Raw genomic sequence first — 24,666 nt, 5'->3', positions numbered from 1 at the left:
TATCCAAGGGACTCTCAGGAGTCTTCTCAACGCCACAGTTTGAAGGCATCAATTCTTTGGCTCTCAGCCTTCTTTATAGTCCAGCTCTCACATCAATACATAACCATTGGGAAGACCATAGCCTTGACTATATGGACCTTTGTCAGCAGAGTAATGTCTCTGCTTTTCACCACACTGTCTGGGTTTGTCATAACTTTCCTGCCAAGAAGAAATCATCTTCTGATTTCATGGCTACAGTCACCACCCACAGTGATTTTGGAGTCCAAGAAGAGGAAATCTGTCACTACTTCCACCTTTTCCCCTTCTATTTGCCTTGAAGTAATGGGGCCAGATGCCGTGATCTTAGTTTTTTAACATTCAGTTTTAAGCCAGCTCTTTCACTCTCCTCCGTCACCCTCCATCAAGAGGCTCTTTAGTTCCTCTTCACTTTCTGCCATTGGAGTGGTATCATCCATGTATCTGAGGTTGTTGATATTTCTTGCACCTATCTTGATTCCAGCTTGTAACTCATCCTGCCCGGCATTTCTCATGATGTGCTTAGCATATAGGTATAAGCAAATAGTAGCAGACAGCCCTGTCATACTCCTTTCTCAATCCTGAACCAATCAGTTTTTCCATAGAGCATTCTAACTTGCTTCTTGACCCACATACAGCTTTCTCAGGAGACAGGTAAGATGGTCTGGTATTCCCATCTCTTTAAGAGTTTTCCACGGTTTGTTATGATCCACACAGTCAAAGGCTTTAGTGTAGTTGATGAAACAGAGGTGGATGTTTTCCTGAAATTCCCTTTCTTTATGATCCAGCGAATGTTGGCAATTTGATCTTTGGTTCCTCTTCCTTTTCTAAGCCTAACTTGGACATGTAGAAGTTCTTGGTTTGAGTAATGCTGAAGCCTAGCATGCAAGATTTTAAGCATGACCTTACTAGCATGGGAGATGAGTACAACTGTCCTATGGTTTGAACATTCTTTAGTACTATCCTTCTTGGGAATTGGGATGAGGATTGACCTTTTTCAGTCCTGTGGCCACTGCTGAGTCGTCCAGATTTACTGACATATTGAGTGCAACACTTTAATAGCATCATCCTTTACAGTTTTGAATAGCTCTATTGGAATTCCAGCAGAGCTTACATTTATACAAAGAAGCAGGGATATTTTTTGAATTAAAAATCAAATTAAAGAATCTCATTTCTCTCAGATTTCTATACTGGCCCTGTAAAGGAATCTGTCTTTGGAAAGTTTTGGAGGTGAAATGTTTGTCCCTTCGCTTGCTGATTCTCTTCTACCTGGGGAGTCACTTAGCTGAGAAGCAACTGGGCAAAGGACCCCACTCAAGTGTCTCCCACTTCCCTCCAGTGGGATTTGCCAAGGCGTAGGGCTAAACTCTGCTCTCCTGGGGGGAGCCCACTGCCGCCGCCCGGCCACAGGAGGAGCACTGGGTCCTCGTTCTCTGCCTCTCTGCAAATAAGCTCAGTTCAGGCTGGGAGGCCAGCCTTAGCAATAAAAACATCGGTGATAAACTGACTCACAGCTGTCCTAGAGCTCTGAAATGAGAGGCTCACGGGTAAGTGGCGCTTTCAAATCCGTACATACATTCCAATAAAGAAGGCTTTATTCCTAAGTCCTTTTGCTGTGCTGGGTGCATATTCATGTGGCAGGAGAGGAGAAAAGACAGCATATGTGTGTATATACGTATATATACATATATGCACACAGGCTAGTTTTTATTAATCAGAGTGGTAAATTAGGATTCTCTGATTATTTTAACTTTGTAGTTTAAAACTTAAAAAAAACCAAAGGAATGAATAGTGTTATTTCTAAGCTCTTGGCTCAGTCAAAAAAACAGACAAACAATAAATATTTTAATTACCTTGATCAGAATAACCATTAATTATATTTTAAATGTCTTTAGTAATTTAACTTGTTATCTGGTCCCTCTTTAGATTACAGTTTTATAAGATTTTTTCATTCTGAGTATCAGTTTTTCAGATAGAATTCTGATAATGCCTACATTTATTTTCATTAGTCAATTTTTTTCAGGTCACTTGGTGTCTGAGTGGAAAGTATAATAAGCAAAGTGCTAATAGGTATTTTAATAATGATTTATAGTTTACAAGGGCTTCCCTGGTGGCTCAGACAGTGAAGAATCTGCCTACAATACGGGAGACCCAGGTTTGATCCCTGGGTTGGGAAGATCTCCTGGAGAAGGGAATGGCAACCCACTCCAGTATTCTTGCCTGGGAAATCCCATGGACAGAGGAGCCTGGCGGGCTGCAGTCCATGGGGTCACAAAGAGTCAGACACGACTGAGTGACTAACACACATGCATGGTTTACAAAAAAGTGCTTTTGGGTCTATTATCTGGGACAGTAATTCTTAAACATTTTTAGCTTAAGAATTTCTTAGCACCTATTGAAAGTTATTTACCTCTCCTTAAGAATGTATTCACATTTCTGTGTTCATGGAACTTTTTCAAACTTGGTGAAGCCGAGGTTCTTGGAACTAGGCTGCTGAGTGGAGGTTGCCAACTACATCTCAAGAACAAAAATCCAGCCACAATCTGTGTTTGCATGGCTTGAGGCCTAAACATAGCTTTTACATTTTTAAGTGATCAAAAAAAATCAAAAGAAGGATAATTTTTCTGATACGTGAAATTATATGACATTCAATTTTCAGTGTCTTATAAAGTTTTATTGAAACACAGCCTCTTTCATTTACAGTCTGTGGCTACTTTTGAATTATTACTGCAGAGTTGAATAGTTTTTGAAATCTAAAATATTTACTGTCTCTTCCATTTACAGAAAACATAAAATACATTTTGTGTTTTTTAGTTATATTTTGTTGAGTGTCTATTAAATTATACCTAACGAGGGTTTGAAAAGAACTTCTGCACACTGTTTAAAAAATATAAAATTATTTACTAAATGACTTTTAAAATAACACTGGAAATTATGGTGTTTCGAAAATTCCTTAATAACATGGCAAAATGCTCCTAATATTGCTTTAAGTTGAAAAAAAGTAGGAATTAAATAATCAGTGTGATCTTGACCACATAAATATTTTTGAAGAGTAGAAAACAAGTTTAGAAGAAAATATGCTCAAATGTTAAAATTATTGATTAAGGTTATGGATTTTTAAAAAGATTTTTTACTGTTCATTACTTTTTAAACTGTACAATGCATACTATATCACTTTGAAAATAAGGAAAAATATTGAACAAAATTAGATTGTAGTAGTACAGTTTATAAAAAAAAACTCAGTGATTAGAATCTTCTGTAATAGTGTAAGTGTAGAAATGTTCAAGGCATCAAATTAATAGAATGAATGTAATTACAAGACCAGAAATAATTTTTACACCTTACTTCATTTAGGTGACGTGATAGCTTGGTGTCACATGCATTTTTTTCTCCCTGCATGCAAATTATATCTGTGAACTGCTAAAGAAATGCTGAATTCAATGTGAAGAAAAAATATTTACATAAAGTCAAGGCATTGTTCTATACTGAGAAGCCTTGGTCAAAATTTATCATAGGCATCTCCTTGTTCACCCATGAAATGGTTATCAGCACAGTGGAGAGATTCATGATATAAGAAAAATTGAACACCTTGACCAGTATTTCTATAGATATTAATACTATACTGACTTTATCTACTTGAATGAATGAGTGAATATGTGAAGGGATGAACATGACTTTTTGACTCTGTCAGGAAAGTGATAAATAGTTTGATACCTTGACCAGGACAGCTATTAGTAGACTTTTAAAAAGTATTAGGAATTGCATGATAATGGCATTTTACTTAAATTGTCTTAAGAACAGCAAGAATCATTAAATATAAAAGATCTTTAAAGAGAACACACTCAAGCTGGAAAGCAAGAATCCCAGAAGCCGATTTCCCCATCATCTTCAGTGCATGTTATCATTGCAATTAAATTGAAAATAAAACTCAAAGTGTATTCTTAAATAATGAGAGGGGAGAACCTGATACATCCAAATGATCTACTGCAAAATAACACTTAAGGTCCATTGATAATTCTGCTCTGGCAAAATGAATAAGCAAAGGAAAATCTTAAGGTCCAGTAGCAGCAGAATTGTATAAGCAGAATTTGAGAAGATATAAAAGTAAAAATGACTACTGGTAGCATTATTCTAAAACAAAATTCTACAAGATGGGTGTTTTTATTCCATCTTTAAGGAAGTGAGGCAAACTAATTTGCTCAAGTTCACAGAGGACTCAACATGGACCAGACTTCAAAGCTTTGACTCTTTCCTCTGTATCACACTATCACTCTTGCACTGACTTATTAGCCTTGCATATTTATTTAATGAATTTAAAACTTTTTTTTTCCCTTTCCAGTGGGTTAACAGTGCAACGCAGAGGCAGCGTTTGTAGAGAAGCTCATTCTATTACATCAGAGCTTAAATCTTTGTTCCCTGTCTCCATGTCTCATTTTATGGTCTTTGGAAATGTGTCTATAAAATGCATTCTTTCTTACTGATCATCTGAAACTTGCAACAGTGTGTAGAATGCTTGAAATTCAGCAGTAATTGCCATAGTCCCTTGCTCTGATGGAGCATGCAGTCTTATAGAAGATAGATAAATGAGACTATAATGTGAGCCCAAGAGGGTACGTTGGCAGTTTGAGAATATGAAGAAGTGGTACCAAACACAGATTTGGGTAGAGGGTGGTCTGTAAGTTCTTTCCGGAGAAAGGAGCACCTGAACACGACTAAGGTGAGTGAGGTCTGTGGGCAGAGCGCTCTGTGGAGTGCCCACGGAGGCCGGGCAGAAAAGAGGCATTTGCTCAGTTCCTACTGTGCTGAAGGTCATTTGCTGTGACTGAGAAGTAAAGCGTGTTGTGTGTGTGTGTGCACACATGTGCATTCCTGGGTGTGCCCACCAGTGCAATAGTAAAAACTGCTTTGGAGAAGACTATAGAGGCTACATTATTCAGGGTCTTGCGCTCAGGGCTCAGTTGCTCAGTCATGTCCAATCTTTGCAACTCCACGAACTGTAGCCCTCCAGCTTCCTCTGTCCACGGGATTTTCCAGGCAAGAATACTGGAGTGGGTTGCCATTTCCTTCTCCAATTCAGAGCCTTAACTAGTAAGAAAAATACCTTGTGCTTAATACTTATTCTGTGCCAGACACTATTGTAATTTCATTATAACACATTTATTCCTTATTTTAAACCCAAGAAAAAGTTATACTGTCATGATCTTCATTTCATATACAAGGACAATAACACACACACACGTGTGTGTGTGTGTGTGTGCGCACTAAGTGACTCTTCTAAGTTATCAGATTTAGTGAGGAATACAGAGACTTGAGCTCCAGCCAGTCTAGCTTGAAAAGTATGGTCCATGAACCAGTATTATCAGCATTACCTGGGAACTTATTAAAAATGCAAAAACTGAGGCACCAACCCAGACCTACAGAATCAGAATATACATTTTAACAAGGTGGTTCCTGAGCACTTTAAAGTTAGGGGACATCTGCTGTAGATTGATCTACTACAATCTACTACAGTAGATTGATCTACTGCTTCTCTTTAACTTTGAGAAGGAATCTGGACACTACCCTGAGGCCAGTGGAGAGTCAGGAAAAGGCTTGCAGTAAGAGATGGACAAAATCAAATCTGTTTTTAGACCAGTAGTTTCATGTCAGTCACTCTGGCTTCAGTATGGGGAGTGAAGCCAAAGAAGGCAATTCTGGAGGCAGGGAGACCCATGAAAAAGGACCACTGTTCACCAAATAAAGGAGGATGGCAGCCTGAATAGGGTGATGGCAGTGACAGAGGAGGGAAGCTGGTGAGTGGATGAGGTGGTGGGGACAGAATTTGGAGATTCTTTGGGTACATAAATTGAGGGAGAGGTGGAGTTAGTTCACATCCAGTTTCTGGCTTGAGCAACCGGTTGTATCATGGTGTCATTTTCTGTATGTGGATACTTGGGGGAAGCAGGGTGGAAAGTATGAGAGGCAGTTGATGAGTTTACTTTTAGATTAAAATGAGACTTGAGAGAACTGTGGGAAAGTCAAGGAGAGCTATTCAGTCAGGTCCAAAGAGCGAGTGCGGGTTAGGGTTAGGGCGGGGAAACCACATAAATTCCTTGGACATTTTGAAAGGGATCCCAGGGAAAATTCTAGGTCAAAATTTCTACCTGGCTTGCCCTTCATGTCCCTCCACTTACTCCATTGTATTCACTAAGGTCTACACCTGCTCTGGGAAGTCCTATATGCAGCAGACAATCAGACATAGAGGTTTGTTGCTCAGAAAAGATATCTTAGCTAGGCATAAAGATTTCGGACTCCTAAGCATACAGAATAGACTGTAAGTGAAGCTGTGACATTGCTCAGAAAGAGAAAAGGAGTCTAGGATATAGGGAAGAGGAAGAGGAATCTGTGAAACTGACTGAGCATAGTGGTCTTAGAGGTGGGAGGAAAACTAGGAGTTGGACATCATGGAAGCTCTGGGTAAAGAGTGTTTCAAGATGGGGAAAGTGGAGACTAAGGTAAATTGGTTCTGAAACAGTAAGAAGAGAATAAGAAATTTCTGCTGGATTTAGCAATACACTAGCGATTGATCACCTCAGTGAGAGCTGGGGAAAACTGATGAGGGTCAAAGTCAGACAGCAATAGATTGAGAAGTGAGGGCTAAGAAAGTGGGGATTCTTTACAGAGTGTAAGCAATACTTCCAGGATTTTGATCTATAAAGCTTAGGAATGAGGGTAACTGGAAAAGCTTGGTAATGAAGCAGAAGGTTTTCAAGATGGGGGATTTGAACAAGCTTAAATGCTGATGAGAGGAGCCAATAAAGAAGGAAAGATTTAAGTCCATGATCTGTGAAGTAAAGGATATGAGATAATAGGCACTGGTTTAGATCTTTGCTTTTATGCCCCAATCTACCAACAGGTCGGTATGGGGATTTGGGAGAATGGCCAGAGAATAGGTAGGTCCCCCTGCAGTCACCTGTTCCACATTCTGGGGGTCTCTAGAGGCTTAGTCCTATCACCTTTCGATTCTAAGCCTTAGTCGCCACAGAAGAAACTTCTGATATTTGAATCTTCCACTTTTAAATCAGTGGACATGCTGCCCAGAACAAGTATGACTATGGGTTAACTATGTATCTACTTCTAAAATTAACCCTTAAATGTCATCTTCAGCTAAAATCTTTGCCTTAACCTTACCTGTCCTTGGGTAAGTTGAGAGAGACAGACATACTTCCACCTTAATCCATTTAAAGATTGCATAAACCCACCAACTCCAGGTTATGTCTGGTTTTGTGGAGAATGGTAGTTCATAATCAGGACACCTCAAGAATACTCAAGGACAGGTTTCAAGAGTATATCAACCCCAGAAATGTTAAGGAAAAAAAAATTTATATACAACGTGCCTTGTTTCTTCTGAGACGTGTCCATTGATTCTCAGATTGTTTAGAGAATCTGTGATCCCAAGTCTAATGTGGAGATAGTGCTCAAGCTGATAATTTTGGAGGGATTCGAGCGGTTATGGCAGGAGGGAGTCCCCTTTCCTCCTCCTCCTTCCCCTCCTATTCACAGTTCCTTCCAGGGGGCCAAAAGGTAACCAAGAAAAATGATGACTATCAGAAAGGATAAAGAGAATTACAGGAACATGGAAATGTAAGGTTGTTTAACTAACAGCTGATTCAGAACTTTCCATGTGAACCCAAGTATTTGGTTTTCAGTTCTAAAGAGATCATTTCCTAGATTGAAAATGTGAAAAAACAAATCTAAGCTTATGCAGCATGTTCTAGAAAAAATTTTATTTTCAATATTATAGTAGAAAGTGGCTAGCCTTGCTTAAGGAACCCAAATTAATCCAACTTTACTCAGAATGTTGTTGGCAAATATAATAAAAATAAGAGGTAGACTTGTCAGTGAGGTGATGTTACATTAAAGCACAAATCCGCTGCTCTTGTTTAGGTGCAACAGTCCCGGAATTGGCAACTAATGACAACACATGGGAATAAATAGAACAAGTGTAGAAAACAGATGTCAGAGTTTACCTTTCCCATCAAGCAGTTTGGATTATGGCTTTAGGCACATATCATAACAAATATGTTAAGAAATATCCTGTGCAATGTGTATATTTGCAACTGTTTGTGCTAAATTTTAACCCATATATGTTGCTAATAAAAATCCTAGAACCTATACATGATAATATTGTGAATGTGAAATGACAGCTAAAATGACTTGTTACATTTTATTTATAAGAATTACACATTTTTTTAAATGATTCTTTTTGGTTCCCACATTTCCAAAACCCAGATTGACAAGTTGAAGAGTTGCATTTGGTTTTCAGATGGATGACAGGCACCAAAAAGAATCTGATTAGAGAGGGAAAAAGTATAAACACATATGGGAAGCATACTTCTGCTTTCATAATACTATCTCAGTTTCAAGAAGCAATGCTTTAGATTCATTCAGCATATTACACATGGGTCAGACACACAGACATTTTAATTCAATCTTAGAAAGCCTAAGATTAGGAATTGTCTTTATGTCTGCTTGTGAAAAATAGGCAGTTTTTCTTTTTTTTTTTTTTATAGCAGGAATCTCACTAACTCAAAATCTGTAAATGACTTTAAATTGTGCTCTGGCTATATAAATCCAGCCATAAAATATCCTTAGTGATAAAGTTAGTCATTCAAATAAATTAAGCCAATTAAAACCCCAGAATCAAGTAATTCCTTTTCTTTATGAATACAGTGAAGCTGTATCTCCAATTATAGACAATTTTCAGAACTCAGGAGACAACTCAAAACAGTTATCCGGCTACTATGTTGCCTTTATACACATGGCATCAAATTGAGAAATCTGAAAAGCTCAGCATATAAAGTTTGATAACTGCTGACTCAAATGCCTTTTAAAAAGTTTCTAAGAAACTTCAAGATGTATACTTGCTTGCCAAGTAAAACCAAGTCACCACCAAGTTTCCTTTAAGTAGCCATGAGAAAGTTTATAAGAATCCCCCGCACTTTAAAAAAAAAAATTAGAAATGCAAAGACAACATTAAGAAGAAGAAAACAAAACTTACTTTTTCTTAAAGGCGCTTCTTCCAACAGTTTAAACAAGATGAAAGGAGAATATATGATGGTTTACTTTCTCCTCCAACACATTCATATGTTACCTCCAAGAAGTACAGAATGGGCCACCAAAACTATCTGAGGGTCCCTCCCAACTGCAGCCTTTGTAACTTTGAGGAAGCAAATAGAAGTGTGTGGGTTTCCTCCAAGTCTTGTGACATGTACATAGCTGACTCCTACTGGGCTGAAAAAGCACTCGTCAATTTTTACTTAAAATTATGAGTAGCAAGTTCTCTGCAGGACATCCTTAAAGGGAAATCCTGCCAGAATTAGTACATGAAACGTCTAGATAATCTCCAGGAAGTTTAAAATATAAAGTGCACATACAGACATTCACGTACACTCAAGAAATTCCCACTGCCTAGGCTAAATTGAGGGTATATTTAAATTAAAAATTTTTTCTATAAAGGATGATATATTTCCTGTTTTTTTTTTTCTTGTTGTTGCTGTTATTTCACTGACAGAATCCTTCTTATGGGTTGCTGTGTTCTGTGCTTAGTCACTCAGCTGTGGCTGACTCTGCGACCCCATGGACTGTAGCCCGCCAGGCTCCTCTGTCCATAGGGATCCTCTCCAGGCAAGAATACTGGAGTGGGTTGCCATGCCCTTCTTCGGAGCATATTCCCAACCCAGGGATCGAACCCATGTCTCCTGCATTGCAGGCAGATTTTTTACTGTCTGAGCCACCACGGAAGCCCCAAAATACTGGAGTGGGTAGTCTATCCATTCTCCAGGAGTTCTTCCCATCTCAGGAATCGAACCAGAGCCTCCTGCATGGCAGGCGAATATTTTACCAACTGAGCTAAAATCAGATCTTCTTATAGGTTAGAAATGGACAAACTACAGAGTTTTTCTGTTGAAATATCTGGAAAGAGATGAGGCCCGATGTTCTCACCTGTAGCGTTTTCGGTAGCTTGAGAGATGAAGCGTGGCGTGTGGCCTCTGTCACTGGCTTCCTGGGAAACTGGTGAACTTTTAGCCTTGGATTTGACTCGGATAACTGCAAGGAGCTACCTGCTTCCTGCACCTGTACTGTGGACCTGGCATTCCCTGCTGCTGCCTCACTCCCTATGAGCTGGCAACAATTGTTACGTCACGTCCACGGCTGTGTGACTTCACCTAAGCACAGACTCAGTCTTTTGAAATCTGAAGTCAAAACTTAAAAAGTGGCCAGATATTTCAGGAGTTGGATCTAAAGAAATGTTTGAATACTGAACTAATATACAACTGGAATTCTCAGTGGGTCATATTTATCTATAAAGCAAGTGACATTTACTTTTAATCTAAGGCCATTTCTTCAGTTTGTAAAGGCGGGTGAGGAAGGAAATGTTCTGCTTTAACTCCATCTATTCCCAGACCAAACTTGAACTGTCCCTGTTCCAGGTGCCAAAGAAATATGTTAATATTTTCTGAGGTCAAACTCAGTTACATACAATCAAGAGACTTGAGCTAGGGAAATATATAAAGGCAATCAACTCAGTGCCTTGTTATTCACCTGACTTTGATGATAAAGATATTATGAAAATGAAAACACTGTGATGAGCAGCAACAAATTGATTCAGTGAAAGGACACGAGAACATTCAAACTATTATAAAACATTCAATCTAACATAAAATCTATTATTAGTAGTAGCTTTTAATTCTCATGACGCCACGGATAGACCGGCATTAATTTTCTCCTTTTAAAGGTGAGGAAGTGGAATCTAGGAGTTATAAAGTCGCCTATGTCCCCATAAAGTTATGGAACCCCCTTTAGTGGCCCCGTGTTTTCCTGAGAGGCTCATCTACATTCACGCATCCAACCTGAGATCCTCCTGTTCCATTCTCAAACTATTCCACATAGCTCCATTAAGCCCATAAAATATCTTAGTTAACACTCCTGTCTTTAATCTTACCTGAAATTTCTCATCTCTGCCATGTCCATTTCTTTTTGAAGCTCTCTCCCCTTGGTTTCACTAAGTTATTCTCTCCTAATTTTCTCCTTGGGCTTAGCATCTTCAACTTCCTCTCCCTTTATTCACCTCACCCTTCCCTAGAACTTCATTCTCAGTTCAGAATGCTTCTCTACACTCTCCACGGGTTTTCTCATAAAAACAATTAACAATATATTATGACTCCTAATCCTGTCTTCTCAGCTGGTGTTGCTCTCTATGGTTCTAGGCCTGTCTCCTGTTGTCTCTTCGCTGTCTTTGCACAGAGGTCCCTAGGCATCCCAAACTCAGCAGTCCCAAGCAAACACCTTCATCTTTTCCCCACCTCCCACGGTACAGATGAGGTCTGCTGTATTTCCTGTCTCAGGACATGGCACAATCACCTAACCCATCATACCCTGGACTTCTCACTTTCCTGTTGGTCTCCACCATCCCCATCATTCATCCCCATCCGCAACTTCTGGTGGTTCTTTGTTAAATATTTCCTAGATTTGTCATTATCCCTGCATTCTGGCCCTCACATTTCTCACTTGGATAGTTGTTATCAGTCATAAAACATTTGGCATCTGCCTCAGTCTAGTCCCCTTCTGCAATTTCTTTGTATCACTATAAAACAATATTTAAAGATATGTTTATTGAATTATAAAATACATGCTTCTTGCAGAAATCTGAAATAATGAAAAAAATTGTTTAAAATGACTTGCAATTCAAGAGACAGTCACAATTCATCACTCAGATATCTTTGAAATATTCTGTATGCATACATGTAGCTATACAAGGAAATGTTTATGTAAATATTTTCATGCAAATGCTTACAGTTATAGTTAAATATGTTTAATAAGAAAATCAAAACCACACTGCATATATCTTTTTTACTTGATATACTGTGAATGATTTTCCAAATCAAATATTTTTGAAGTGGCTGCAAATAATGGCTGCAACATAATGAAGTATGTGGTGGAATAATGCTTCCTCTTTTTTCTCTATGATCTGTTTTCTTCAACACCAAAACTTAGCCTGAGCATTTATAATTTATGACTCACAAGACTTAGATTCTGGTGGGAAACAGGGAAGAAAAAAAACCAGAATACTCTAAGTTCATTAATTTAAACTTAAACATTTAGTTTAAGGCTGCACTTTACTAGTAAGTAAAGACAGTTCAGTAGGAAAACAATTTGCTGAAATGATTTTTTCTTCTTTTTAATGAATAATAAACACAGGAGAAAACCTGTGGGGATTTTGTCTTAGCTTGACTGGTCAGAGAAAGGACTTTTCTTTGGTGAAAGACTGCCTCCTTTCCTTGAGAGAGGTATCATCCACATTTCTCTTCTATCAGAGGCTGGGGGAGAAAGATTTGTACACGTTTTTAAGTTCACATTTTCCTTCTCAGGAGACACTGATCTCACAAATAATAGATACATTTTAAAGGATGTTGGCAAACTGTCAAACTGCCTTTCAGAATGGATGATCTTTTTAAAAGACAATCACCTCACTTCCCTGGTTATCTTTAAAGGCAATCTCTTGCTTTTAGGAGAATGGCTAACTTCTCAGCTTAGCATGTAAGCCATTTTGTGATTCCTTCTTCTCTAGTCTCTCCTGCTTCATCTTACACTACTTCCCAAATCATTTTTCATATTTCTCATACTTAAGGGATTCCAACACTTCTCATTTCATATTATCTTAGTAGTCTGGAATCTCCTTTCCTCTGCCCAGAAATGCCCTTACCAGGCTAGTCCTACTTTTCTTGAGGGTCGCCTCCAGCTGGTTCAGTAGCCCTCCCTGCAGTGCACGAGTTTGACTTCCTTCTCCCATTACATCCTCTGCTTGCTGCTCTCCAAACACTGTATTGAACTACAACTGTTGATTCTTGCCATCACCTTGAAAGCAAGACACATTTTTAAGATTTGTATTCTTATTCTTTGTACTTAGTTGTCTCACAGGATCCAGGAGATTATTGAGCCAAGGATTGAAACTCGCCATGTCCTTCCTTTCCTCCCTCACACCCCAATATAATCCCTTCCTTCCTGCTCTTCAAACACACATCCAGGTTAAGTCTTACTACTAATCATTGAAGAGGAATAGAGGTGCAAATAAGGACAAGCCTGGTAAAACAGATAAAACACAACATTGGGAACTTTAAAAAATTTAATACCTGTTTAATGTAGTTGTTCCTTCTTTTTGTGTGTGATGTAAATGGAATAAACAGTTTTTAAAGGTCCAAAAGTCAGGCTTGCTTTCTTAATGGTTTGGAAAAAGTCTGACCTGGGTTCTATTTTTTTTTTTTATTTATAGTTGATTTACCATGTTTCAGATATATAGCAAAGTGACTTTTTAATCATACACACACACACACATACATATATGTGTATACACACACAGACACTTCCCTGGTGGCTCAGATGGTACAGAATCTGCCTGCAATGCAAAAAACCCAGGTTTGATCCTTGGGTCAGGAAGATCCCCTGGAGAAGGAAATGGCAACCCACTCTAGTATCCTTGCCTGGAAAATCTCATGAACAGAGAAGCCTGGCGGGCTGTACAGTCCATGGGGTCACAAATAGTTGGACACAACTGAGCGACTAACACTAAAACACACACACACACACATGTACTTTTCAGATCTTCCCCCATTATTGGTTATTATAGGATATTGAATATAGTTTCCTGTGCTATATACAGTAGGCCTTTATTATCTATTTTATCCCAAACTCCTAACTTATCTCTCCTCTACCCACTGCTGTCTCCTCTGGTAACCATAAGTTTCTATGTCTGTGAGTCTATTTCTGTTTTGTAAATAAGTTCACTTACATGGGCTTCCTAGGTGGTGCTAGTGGTAAAGAACCGAACTGCCAATGCAGGAGACATGAGACTTGGGTTTGATCCCTGGGTTGGAAAGATCCCCTGGAGGAGGAAATGGCAACACACTTCAGTATTCTTGCCTGGAGAATCCCATGGACAGAGGAGCTGAGAGGGCCACAGTCCACGGGGTCACAAAGAGTCAGACTCGACTGAAGTGACATAGTATGCATGCATTTTTTTAGATTCTATGTGATACCGTGTCTCTCTGACTTGATTCACTTAGTATGAAGCTCTAGGCCCATCCGTATTGTTGCAAATGGCATTATTTCATTCTTTTTTATTTTTTTTTTCTTTTTTTTTTTTGGTCTTGTTTGACCTCACAAGACCTCCAAAAATTTGCGGTCAAGCAACGGTTCTTTCTTGGTTCTACTTCACTCAGTCTACACGGCAGTACCGGAGACTGAGCTCAAGCAGAAGCAAGAAAGAGAGTGCAACCTATATGAAAAGTGAAAGTTGCTCAGTTGTGTCTCTTTGCAACCCCATGGACTACAGTCCATGGAATTCTCCAGGCCAGAATATTGGAGTGGGTAGCCTTTCTTTCTCCAGGGGATCTTCCCAACCCAGGGATTGAACCCAGGTGGATTCTTTACCAGCTGAGCCACAAGGGAAGCCCAATATACTATATATCTTTGTATAATATATATGCCACACCTCTCTCCATGTATCTTTTGATGGGCATTTACAGGCTTCTTTCATGTCCTGGCTACTGTAAGTAGTGCTGCTGTGAACACGGGGTGCATGTATCATTTCAAATTAGTTTTTGCTTTTCCTGGGTATGTGCCCAGGAGTGGACTGTTAGATCATATGGCAACTCCGTCTTTAGTATTTAAGAAACCTCCATACTGTGCTCAATGGTGGCTGCATCAATGTATATTTCCACAGTGTAGGAGGTTTTCTTTTTCTCCATACCCTCTTGAGCATTGTTTATAGACTTTTTGATGGCCATTCTGACCAGTGTGTGGTGATACAGCTCATTGTATTTTGCTTTGCGTTTTCCCAATAATTATGATGTTGAGCATCTTTTCAAATACCCATTGACTATCTGTATATTTTCTTTGGAGGAATGTCTATTTAGATGTATTGCCCATTTTTTAATTGCTTTGTTATTGAGTTGTATGTTTGTATATTTTGGAAATGAATCCCTTATCAGTCACATCATTTGTAAATACATTCTACCTTTTGAGGGTTGTCTTTCCATTTTGTGGTTTCTCTTGCTGTGCAAGGCTCTTAAGTTTAACTAGGTCCCATTTTAAAACTTTAGTTTTCCTTTACATTACTCTAGGAGATAAATAAAAAGTTACAATTTATATGATAGTTTTCTGTATTTTCCTCTGCAAGTTTTATAGTATCTAGTCTTACATTTAGGTCTTTATAGTCTATTTTTTTAATATGGTGTTAGAGAACACTGTGATTTCATTCTTGTACGTGCAGCTGTCCAGTTTTTCCAGCACCACTTATTGAAGAGACTGTCTTTTTTCCACTGTATATTTTTTCCTCCTTTGCTGTAGATAATTCACCTTAAACACTTGGGCTTGTTTCTGGACTCTCTTCTGCTCCACTGATCTGTGTGTGTGTTTCCATGTCAGCATCATACTCATTTGATTACTGTGACTTTATATTCTTAAGCCGGGGAGCCAGGTTCTTCCAGCTCTTTCTCGAGACTGTTTTGGCTATTTGAGGTCTTTTGTGTTTCCATACAATTAAAAATTTTTCTGTTCCAGTTCTGTGAAAAATATAATTGGTAATTTGATAGGGATTACACTGGATCTGTAAAATGCCTTGAGTAGTATGGTTATTTTAACAATATTGACTCTTTTAATCCAAGCACATGGTAATCTCTCTCCATCTGTGTGGGCTTGAATTTCTTTTATCAGCATCTTAAAAGAGTTTTCTGAGTACAGGTCTTTTGTAGTTAAGTTTATTCCTAGGTATCCTATTCTTTATATGGGTTTCCTTAATTTATTTCTAAAATTTCATTGTTAGTGTATAGAAATGTAATGGATTTCTATATATTTATTTTGTATCCTGCAACTTGACTGAATTCACTGGTGAGCCCTAGTAGTTTTCTCGTAGAATCCTCAGGATTTTCTATGTATAGTATCATGTCATCTGCAAATAGGGACAGTTTTACTTCTTTTCCACTTTGGATTCCTTTTATTTCTTTTTCTTCCATTGCTGTGGAGTCCTGGGTTCTATTTATTCCCCTCTTTGCTTAGTGTGGCCTTCAGAGGGGAACAACTTGAGTGAATCTGTAGGCTATTTTAATAGCCATAACTTTAATAGTGCTCCCAGATTTTATGGAAAATGTACATGCCAGAATTTATAAATGTGTTTCTTTCATTTTCCTTATATACTGTGTACATTGGGGTCAAAGGCTTCATTGGTATTAGTCAAAGACAGCAACACTTCCATTTTCCCCACCCCTACCCAACTCACGTAAGTTAGTTCTTGATAGAAAAAAAATCCCATTTGGCTGTGGGTCAAGTGGCATTTCTGAGGAAGGAATGAACTGTTTCTTTTCACTGTATAGACACACTACTTCAAATTACTGCTGCACTTTGAATTCACCCTTGGTGCTTCATTGTCTGACTAAAGTACATTCTCCAAAAAGTTCAAGATGGGTCTACATTCAGGTTAAGCAACTTCTACACTTATTTTTCTAATTTCGTGTTAAGGTCTTTTTGGGAAATACACTGATTTTTGATGAAGATAAGCCACTGTTCACTGACTCTTTCTGACGGTCAGAAATGAGTTTCCTTTGACTATTCAAAAACAAATGGTCTGGAGATAGAACATATGAACATAAATACCTGAGCATATTATTCAAATATCCCTGCCATTATGTGCAATAGTAAGAAGTACTAATAGCAGATAAAAGTTTAGCTATACATTTGCTGAAATCCAGGTAACTGAAAATGACTTATTAAGGTGAAAAGGTTCATGAATGGCAAACTTGCAAGGAATGAAAGAAACAGAGGACTATGGAACTACTTTTGTGTACAAACATAATAAAATCCTCTAAAAATATTCAGGATAAAAATTTAAAAATGTATTTATATCACACATATACATTGATCCTAGTAATCAGAAGATTCAAAGTGCATAAAATTTAATAGAAAGAGAACTTTATTCTAAATAACATTCTTAAATCTGCCCATTAAGAGCACAGTAAACATTTAACAGTTATTTTATTAATGAAATTAGATTTTTACATACAAAATCAACTAATTTTATTTACAAAAATAATTAAAAACTGCTTATTTACTGTGGAAAAATAACCATTTTGATAAAAGAAAAAATTTAATGACAGTTTAATGCAACAAAATAAGAATGGCTTTTTGTTTCATTGTCTGATACTTTGACTTAAATGTGGATTACTTTGGTATCTCTTGAAACCTAAGTAATAAGATCCTTAAACAAGCACTGAATAAAAAATTAGGTTGGGTGTATTCTGGAAGCTGAAGCGGAGTTTGTGGTCACAGAGGATTTGTCATTTTTCTTCCTTTGCCCTTCCTTATGAAAATACATTAATAGAAAATTACCAGTGGCAATATTTTAAAATTTATGTTATATTCCTATCAACTTTGACATTGCTTAGCAAATTATATTAATTTCTTTCAGTCAATGTTAATACTTTGTCTAGAATTAGGGTAGAGGTAGACTGATCTTTGTAGTCAAACATTTTAAAACATTGTTTTAAATGCCATATAAGGAATAATATAAAATAGTATTTTTAAAAATATTTGACATTTTATTTACTATATTTTAAATAATTAAATTCCTTTTTTATACACAATAAGTTGTTGCTTAAAACTCATTTGATTAAAATTATTACTCCAAGGAACTATTTTCCTTTAGTCTTTTAATTGCTAATCTTTACAAATTAAGAATACCTATTTCTTAATAAGTTTCTATTTTTGAAAAAAAAAGTTCCAATGATTTAAATGCATTATAGATCCCCTACAACAAAGTATTAGGTGACAGTGTCTACTGCTATGAAAAATGAAATCAGAAATGCAAACTGGGTTATAGAAAAGTATCTGTATTACATTTTTAGTAAATGTGATGTAACACTTATAAGTAAATTACCCTTTTTCTCTCACTCTTGTCAGCATCTTACTTGAGAATAGAGCATAGAAACGCATGGGGCCCTCAGGCATTCTGTCTCTGTAAACACATCCCTGAAGCCCCAGTCTCGCAGAAGTTCACTCCTGTGGGGGAAACGAGAGGCCCTCTATCTGCCAGGAATAAGAGCAAGGGCTTAGTAATAAAACAAGAACAATAGCTGGCAAACTTCTGTATTTTAGGTTTGAAGCATTCTCTATTAATTTTAAAGAAAAATACACTATTTTCATTTTGACACCAAAGGTTTTTTTCCTTTCTTTAAAACACACTGACCACATTTTAAGTTTCTATGTAAATTGAAATCTAGTAACACAACAAATGAGTCCTTTCCTAGAGATAAAAGATATCAGAAAATTTATTTTTCATTCAGCTTCTAGGAAGAAAATAAACTTGAAATGTATAATTTTTAGAATGTGAAAAAAAAACTTTCCATGGAGAGCCCAATTTACAAAAACTTACATTTTTTTAAACTTACAATGAATACAATGCTACTGTTTTAACTGAATTGTGGGTGTGGGAGATGCTATTAGGGGGATTCTGGACTGTGAAATGAGCATTTTTTTTTTTTTTTTGGTAACCACTCACCTTTAACTTTGGGGGGAAACATTTACTGTATGACAACATTAAGTAAATTAAAATCATTACTCTTCTGTCACTGATGACTTCCTAGATTTGAAAACAAGGTCTTTAATGGACGAGGAAAGCTCCTGAAGTTCTTTACGAGTTGTATTAATGATATCCTCTTGTTCTTTGTCTAATTCATCACTCGAGGGATCTTCTCCCTGCCCAGTCTTCTTATTTTGACTGACTAAATGCTTTACAACCAAACCTTGATACTTTACTAAAAGAGTATGTTGATCCTGTGAACAGAAAGGAGAGGAAAGTTAACAAACATGATTTAATTTTCTGTGGGACAAAGTAAGATGCATTCAACCATTATATACTGCAGGTCTTCATCTTTACAAATTACTGGTCATAGAAGTAGAAAGCTGAATCTAGCAAGGTCCTTGCTCTCAAAGAGGTAGTTTGGTGGAGATAAGACATGAATACATATAATTTTAATGTAAGTTTACTGAGCTGGGTTCTCTCACCAAAGATAAAGTGACATGAGAGTTCAAAGAAGCCAGTTTGCTTTTTAGCTGAGAAGTCCCTCAGAAGAACCATGTGTTGGGTAAGACTTTTTGAGCTGATCCTTGAAGGACAGGTTAAACCTGCATAAACTGAAATGGAAGACTGACATTATTATATCACTTCCAAAAACTTAATTTCTAAATTTAGAATATTCTTTACCATAGATCTTAAAGGATCCTGAAAGATTCCTGAACTAGTCTGAGTTTTAAAAATCAATCTCCTCCTTTACTGTTCCCATTCTAGGAAGCAGAAACATGATGTTAATATGTTCTGTGTATTAGATTCACATCTATCCACTCAAAATATTCAGAATCTAAAAGTTTTAAAAGTTTCAAGTAGACTGAAAATATAATACCTCTGGAATTTTACTATTCAGAAAAGCAATGATCTGGGGGACACATCTTCCAGGTGCATGGAGCATGCTATGGGTTGAGAACTGAAACAACAGAACCGATGTGAGATGCAGAATAAGAGCAGGGTCTTCTGTGACTTTTAGCTGTTCAACCAGTGCTTGCCGATGCTGAAACAGTACCTGCCTAAACAAAAAGAAAGTAACACAAGCGCGTTATCATATTCTAACAAGTTCTCACCAATTTCAGTTCTTCCCTTCTTAGCTTTCCCAGTTTATCTAGCTTCATAAACAATTTAAGGGACCTTTTACGCAACAGACACATAGTTCTGAACAGCATGGATAAACTAGTATGCTAAAAAATGATAGAGAAACTATACATCAGGGATTCTCAAAGTATGTTTTTTATTTTGAATTGTTGGGTATCAAACAGAAGTGCACTGGTTTAAATAAGGCTTCCCATAAAGAAGGTCTTAAGGCTAATAAGAATTATTAATTCCTAGGCTTGATCAGCTATGGGATTAAGAACTCTGATACCTTATTCCATTGGGTCAGAGAGGGACACCTAAGGATATGAAGACTGACTACGTTTGAAGGTCTACAGTCATTTAGATACAACAGTTCTGTCTGCAGGATTCAGACAGTGAGACTCCAATTTAAGACGTTAATTCAGTGTTACCTTTCTCTTTTTTTGTCTCCCTTCTTCAACATAATATCACAAGCTTCTGCTGCAGAATCCAGACAACCAAGAAAGTCTTCTATGCTCTGGAAAGGTGTTTAAACCATTATTTACTTTTATAAACAGTCGCCTAAAGAAAAGCAGTCATGTAATACTGTTTTATAATTTTATACCCTGAATACAATTTTTAAAAAGGTCATTTTGTCATTAGATTTGAAACTGTGATTTAGGACTAGACAGTAAAGTGTCCCCAGCTTTGTCTCTTTCTTCACCCTCCAAAGAGATGTCTTGAGTGTAGGATTAATAGTTTTAAATTTAGTTTTCAGTTATTTTGATAAAAATCTATTCAAAGATCACAAATTCTAGCTCAAGTATCTAAACACAGTAAAACTTTATTTACCTTTTCATTCAGAGAGCTGTGGAGTTTGGTGAGAGCCACTTTTGTTTCTTCTGATAACTTACTTAGAATTTTTTTTCTTACCTATAGGGCAAAAAAAAAAAAATCCTTTGGGATTGTATATTCACCACATGTCAAAGATACAGAGGACATCATGAGAAATGCTGGGCTGGAAGAAGCACAAGCTGGAATCAAGACTGCTGGGAGAAATATCAATAACCTCAGATATGCAGATGGCACAACCCTTATGGCAGAAAGTGAAGAACTAAAGAGCCTCTTGATGAAAGTGAAAGAGGAGAGTGAAAAAGCTGGCTTAAAGCTCAACATTCAGAAAACTAAGATCATGGCAAATAGATGGAGAAACAGTGGCTGACTTTATTTTTGGGGGCTCCAAAGTCACTGCAGATGGTGACTGCAGCCATGAAACAAAAAGACGCTTACTCCTTGGAAGGAAAGTGATGACCAACCTAGACAGTGTATTGAAAAGCAGAGACATTACTTTGTCAACAAAGGTCTGTCTAGTCAAGGCTATGATTTTTTCAGTAGTCATGTATGGATGTGAGAGTTGGACTGTGAAGAAAGCTGAGCACCGAAGAATCGATGCTTCTGAACTGTGGTGTTGGAGAAGACCTTGAGAGTCCCTTGGACTGCAAGGAGATCCAACTGGTCCATCCTAAAGGAAATCAGCCCTGAATGTTCTTTGGAAGGACTGATGTTGAAGCTGAAACTCTAAGACTTTGGCCACCTGATGCTGGGAAAGACTGAAGGCAGGAGGAGAAGTGGATGGCAGAGGATGAGATGGTTGGATGGCATCACTGACTCGATGGACATGGGTGAACTCAGGGAGTTGGTGATGGACAGGGAGGCCTGGCGTGCTGCGGTTGATGGGGTCGCAGAGAGTCAGACATGCCTGGGCGACTGAACTGGATCGTGCACTAGCAGGTGGATGGATTCTTGAGCACTGTGCCACCTGGGAAGCCCAAGAGCTTATTTATTTATCTTTTTTAAAGAGATGATGCTCTCCTGTTGCTTTCTACATGCTAATAGGAAGTAGAAGGCCAAGTATGCATGCTATCATATTTATTACAGGCATTTCCAGACACAATGACTAGTATTTCCTTTTATTAGTACTGTTAATAGACTGGTCATATTACCAATCCTGGTAGCAATTGTATATACAGTGTAGTAAACCTGAACTAAAAATCTGACAGATTTCTAAAAACTCCTTCCTGAATTTCATTTTCCTTTTAGGATGTGAGAAAATAAAATGCGTTTTGCTTTGAAGTCCAAGCACATCAAGAGTGACAAGAAAAACACTAACTTACGTCACTGGTAATGGCTGCAGGATCATCTACTGCCATCATTAAGTCCGAAGCTAAGAAGTTGAAAATGAGATTAGTGATATCAGTACACACTGTTTTCAGCAGGTGTTTGGTAAGAGCAGCCTGGGTATCATCTGGAAAAAAAAATGCTTTATTAAAATGAATGTCCAAGAACAACTGAGAATCAATGAAAAAACACTATTAAGTATAATACCTGTAAAGAACTTCATCCCTTTTTCAAATAATCGAATATTATTGTAAAGGTTTGAAACCTCTTCTTGTAAGTCCTTGATCGTGCGCTTTCTACCAGTTCCAGAGGCCGAAGAAGTTGAAGACATGTAAACTGAATGTACCACTTCGAGGTAATTTTTATTTAAAGGTCTATGAATAAGATAAATATATTTAGTTCATTAAAATGCACTGGGCTTATGTAAATAAGAAATTTGCTTCTGTGGAAATAAGGCTTTAAAGATTTGGAGAATGGTTCACAAGAATTTTTCCTCTAATTCCAGAAATTAAAATTGAGAATAATTAATTTGAAGTTATAAAGTAATCAAATTTATTGCACTAAAGACAACGAGAAAAACTTTTAACAAAAGCTTCAATTCAAATTCAGTTCAGAGCAGCTTTTTAAATTAGGTAATCTGGTATAAATACAGCAGATTGTAAATTTGTTTCCCATCCTCAGGAGTAATAACTTATAACTTAAACTCTTGATTTCTAAAGTACTATAAAAAGATCTGTATTTTAAAAAATCCTTATGCTAAACACAGAATAGACTTTTAAAATCTAGTGGCAAATGATTAATAGTAACTTTTATGCACAAGAGCATTCATTTAGATTTTAAAAAATTTGACTACAAAAGCTCTATTTCTAAATTCAAAAAGTTAGAGGCACTGGGCTCCTGGATTGCGTTTAGAGAAGCTTACACACACGGACTAACTTGTGGGAAAACGTCATGGTAGTCAGGGATAGTCGTTACATACGATTTATTTCTGTATAAAAATAAATTTAGCCTGGCTCATTTATAAGGTAGTGCTGTCTAAATTTATTCTCTTTGAGGGCAGTTTGTTACTTTATTTTCTCTGTAAAAGTGCACTGTTTATCTTCTGTTTGACAGAGAATAATCTTTTCATTTTAGATGTTACTTTTCATGCAATGTTGTTTTTCTTCCAACTAGGGTTGGAAGAGAGAAGGAGATGAGACCGCCTCCACATTCCTGCTCTGTATTTTCGGCACTGCCTTGCCCAGCACACTTAAATATTTGTTGAACTACTTCTATAAGCAAACAAAATCTGGAATTTGTGACTGTAAATTTGAAGTTCTGAAAACAAAACACCTATATGTTTTCTATGAGGTTGTGAAAATTTTAATAACTCACTAAATTTCTACCATAAAACAAAAAACATATACTTGCTTTATTAAATACTCTGCAAGCTCAGAAATAAACTCCTCAGGGGCATCTTGTAAGTGTTTTCTTAAAAAATCCTCAATCTCATCCTGGAACATAAAAGTAATCTCTGGTTTCTTCTTTCCTGTAATAAAAATGAGCCACAGGAAAAAACAACAAAAATAAGCAACCTACAAGCAAATAATATATTTAATAAGATAGTAATTTATTCATTGCTGATCATAAAGTCTCTAATGTTAACTTCTGTCACCAAAAATTGCCCATGTCAAATAGCAATAAGCAATGAAAATAGAATATATAGTGGCATTGAGTAATAACATTTTAACTTGTTTTCTACATGTCAATCAAAAATAGTAATGATGATTTCCCCCCCTAATCTAACTTGGATGATGCAAATATCTGGAAATCAGAACAATCAAGTGGACTGTTAAGATCTTAGGATAATTTTTTTGTTGAACAATGGATACGGAGCAGACTGTCCTTCTTTATAAATATTTACTAAAGATCAAATCATCCTTATAATCAAGTGAACCACAATTCTAGTAGAATGAAGCTAAAAACTGTCTTTTTCAACAGGCATGGATGAAAAAACCTACAGCTTTAGAGCCATAATTATTTTTGCTCTCACAAAAATAATTCTATGCCAAGGAAAATTTGTATGTAATGGAAATAACTGTTAACTGAGGAAATGTTATGCCTACTCACTTACTTGGAAAAGTATGGGTTGCAAAGAAAGCTAACAATATTTCCATAATTAATTGTGAAAGTATAAAAAAGTGATTATTTCCAGCTAAATTAGGTTACTGTCTCTAAAAGTGAAACCTTAGGGATAAAAATAGAATAGCTCAAAAATCAATTTTCAGTATGCATCAAGATCTAAGTACAGCTACTTCTTGTAGGTTTAGAATAGATAGGAAAGTACTATCCTTTTTTTTTCCCCTGAGTTCTGCTATTTATTCCTGCTCTCTGACATCAAACAGTATCTGACTTTTCTGTCTGCTTCCTGTAGGTATTTGACTAGTTTTTAAATTGTATTATTTCCTTCTAGTAATCTTTTATACAGAGTTGAGCATGTATTTTAGATGAGAATCAAACTGCATCCCCCATTTCTGAGATTACAACAAAACAGTTTTTCAAAAGTACTGAAATTGCCTTTTAAAAAAATTCTTTTATAGCTCCTCTCCTACTAGACTATACACAAAAGGAGTATCACAATGCCTCAATTACTTAAGACTACAGATTTTAGAGAAGTATTTTCTTAAATGACCCTTCACTCCTAACTCCTTGTTTAACCTCTGAGGAACTCACACAGAGTAGTCTTAATGCTAATTAAAAATAAGTTCACAGTTTCTAAGATA

The 24,666-nt window shown here is 36.9% G+C and overlaps 2 protein-coding genes across 2 annotated transcripts in view; both read right to left on the bottom strand.

Annotated features, from left to right (window-relative positions):
* FHL5 (four and a half LIM domains 5) overlaps positions 1-9,216 on the bottom strand; it is a 53,795-nt gene extending 44,579 nt beyond the window's left edge. Inside the window, exon 1 of the mRNA XM_043438981.1 lies at positions 9,056-9,216. The gene's annotated coding sequence lies outside the window, so the exon portion shown is untranslated. The remainder of the gene's footprint in view (positions 1-9,055) is intronic.
* Positions 9,217-17,002: 7,786 nt separating this feature from the next.
* Positions 17,003-24,666, bottom strand: part of UFL1 (UFM1 specific ligase 1) — a 63,773-nt gene continuing 56,109 nt past the window's right edge. The window contains exons 13-19 of the mRNA XM_043438980.1: positions 23,315-23,432; positions 22,112-22,278; positions 21,901-22,031; positions 20,579-20,659; positions 20,179-20,264; positions 19,506-19,686; positions 17,003-18,879 (exon numbers count right to left, since the gene is read on the bottom strand). Coding sequence (XP_043294915.1) covers positions 18,661-18,879; positions 19,506-19,686; positions 20,179-20,264; positions 20,579-20,659; positions 21,901-22,031; positions 22,112-22,278; positions 23,315-23,432 — 983 coding nt within the window. The 3' untranslated portion in view covers positions 17,003-18,660. The remainder of the gene's footprint in view (positions 18,880-19,505; positions 19,687-20,178; positions 20,265-20,578; positions 20,660-21,900; positions 22,032-22,111; positions 22,279-23,314; positions 23,433-24,666) is intronic.

This window comes from Cervus canadensis, chromosome 20, assembly GCF_019320065.1.
Source record: "Cervus canadensis isolate Bull #8, Minnesota chromosome 20, ASM1932006v1, whole genome shotgun sequence".
NCBI lineage: Eukaryota > Metazoa > Chordata > Mammalia > Artiodactyla > Cervidae > Cervus > Cervus canadensis.
Note: the sequence above shows the minus strand (reverse complement) of the source record. Positions and strands in the feature narration are given on the sequence as shown.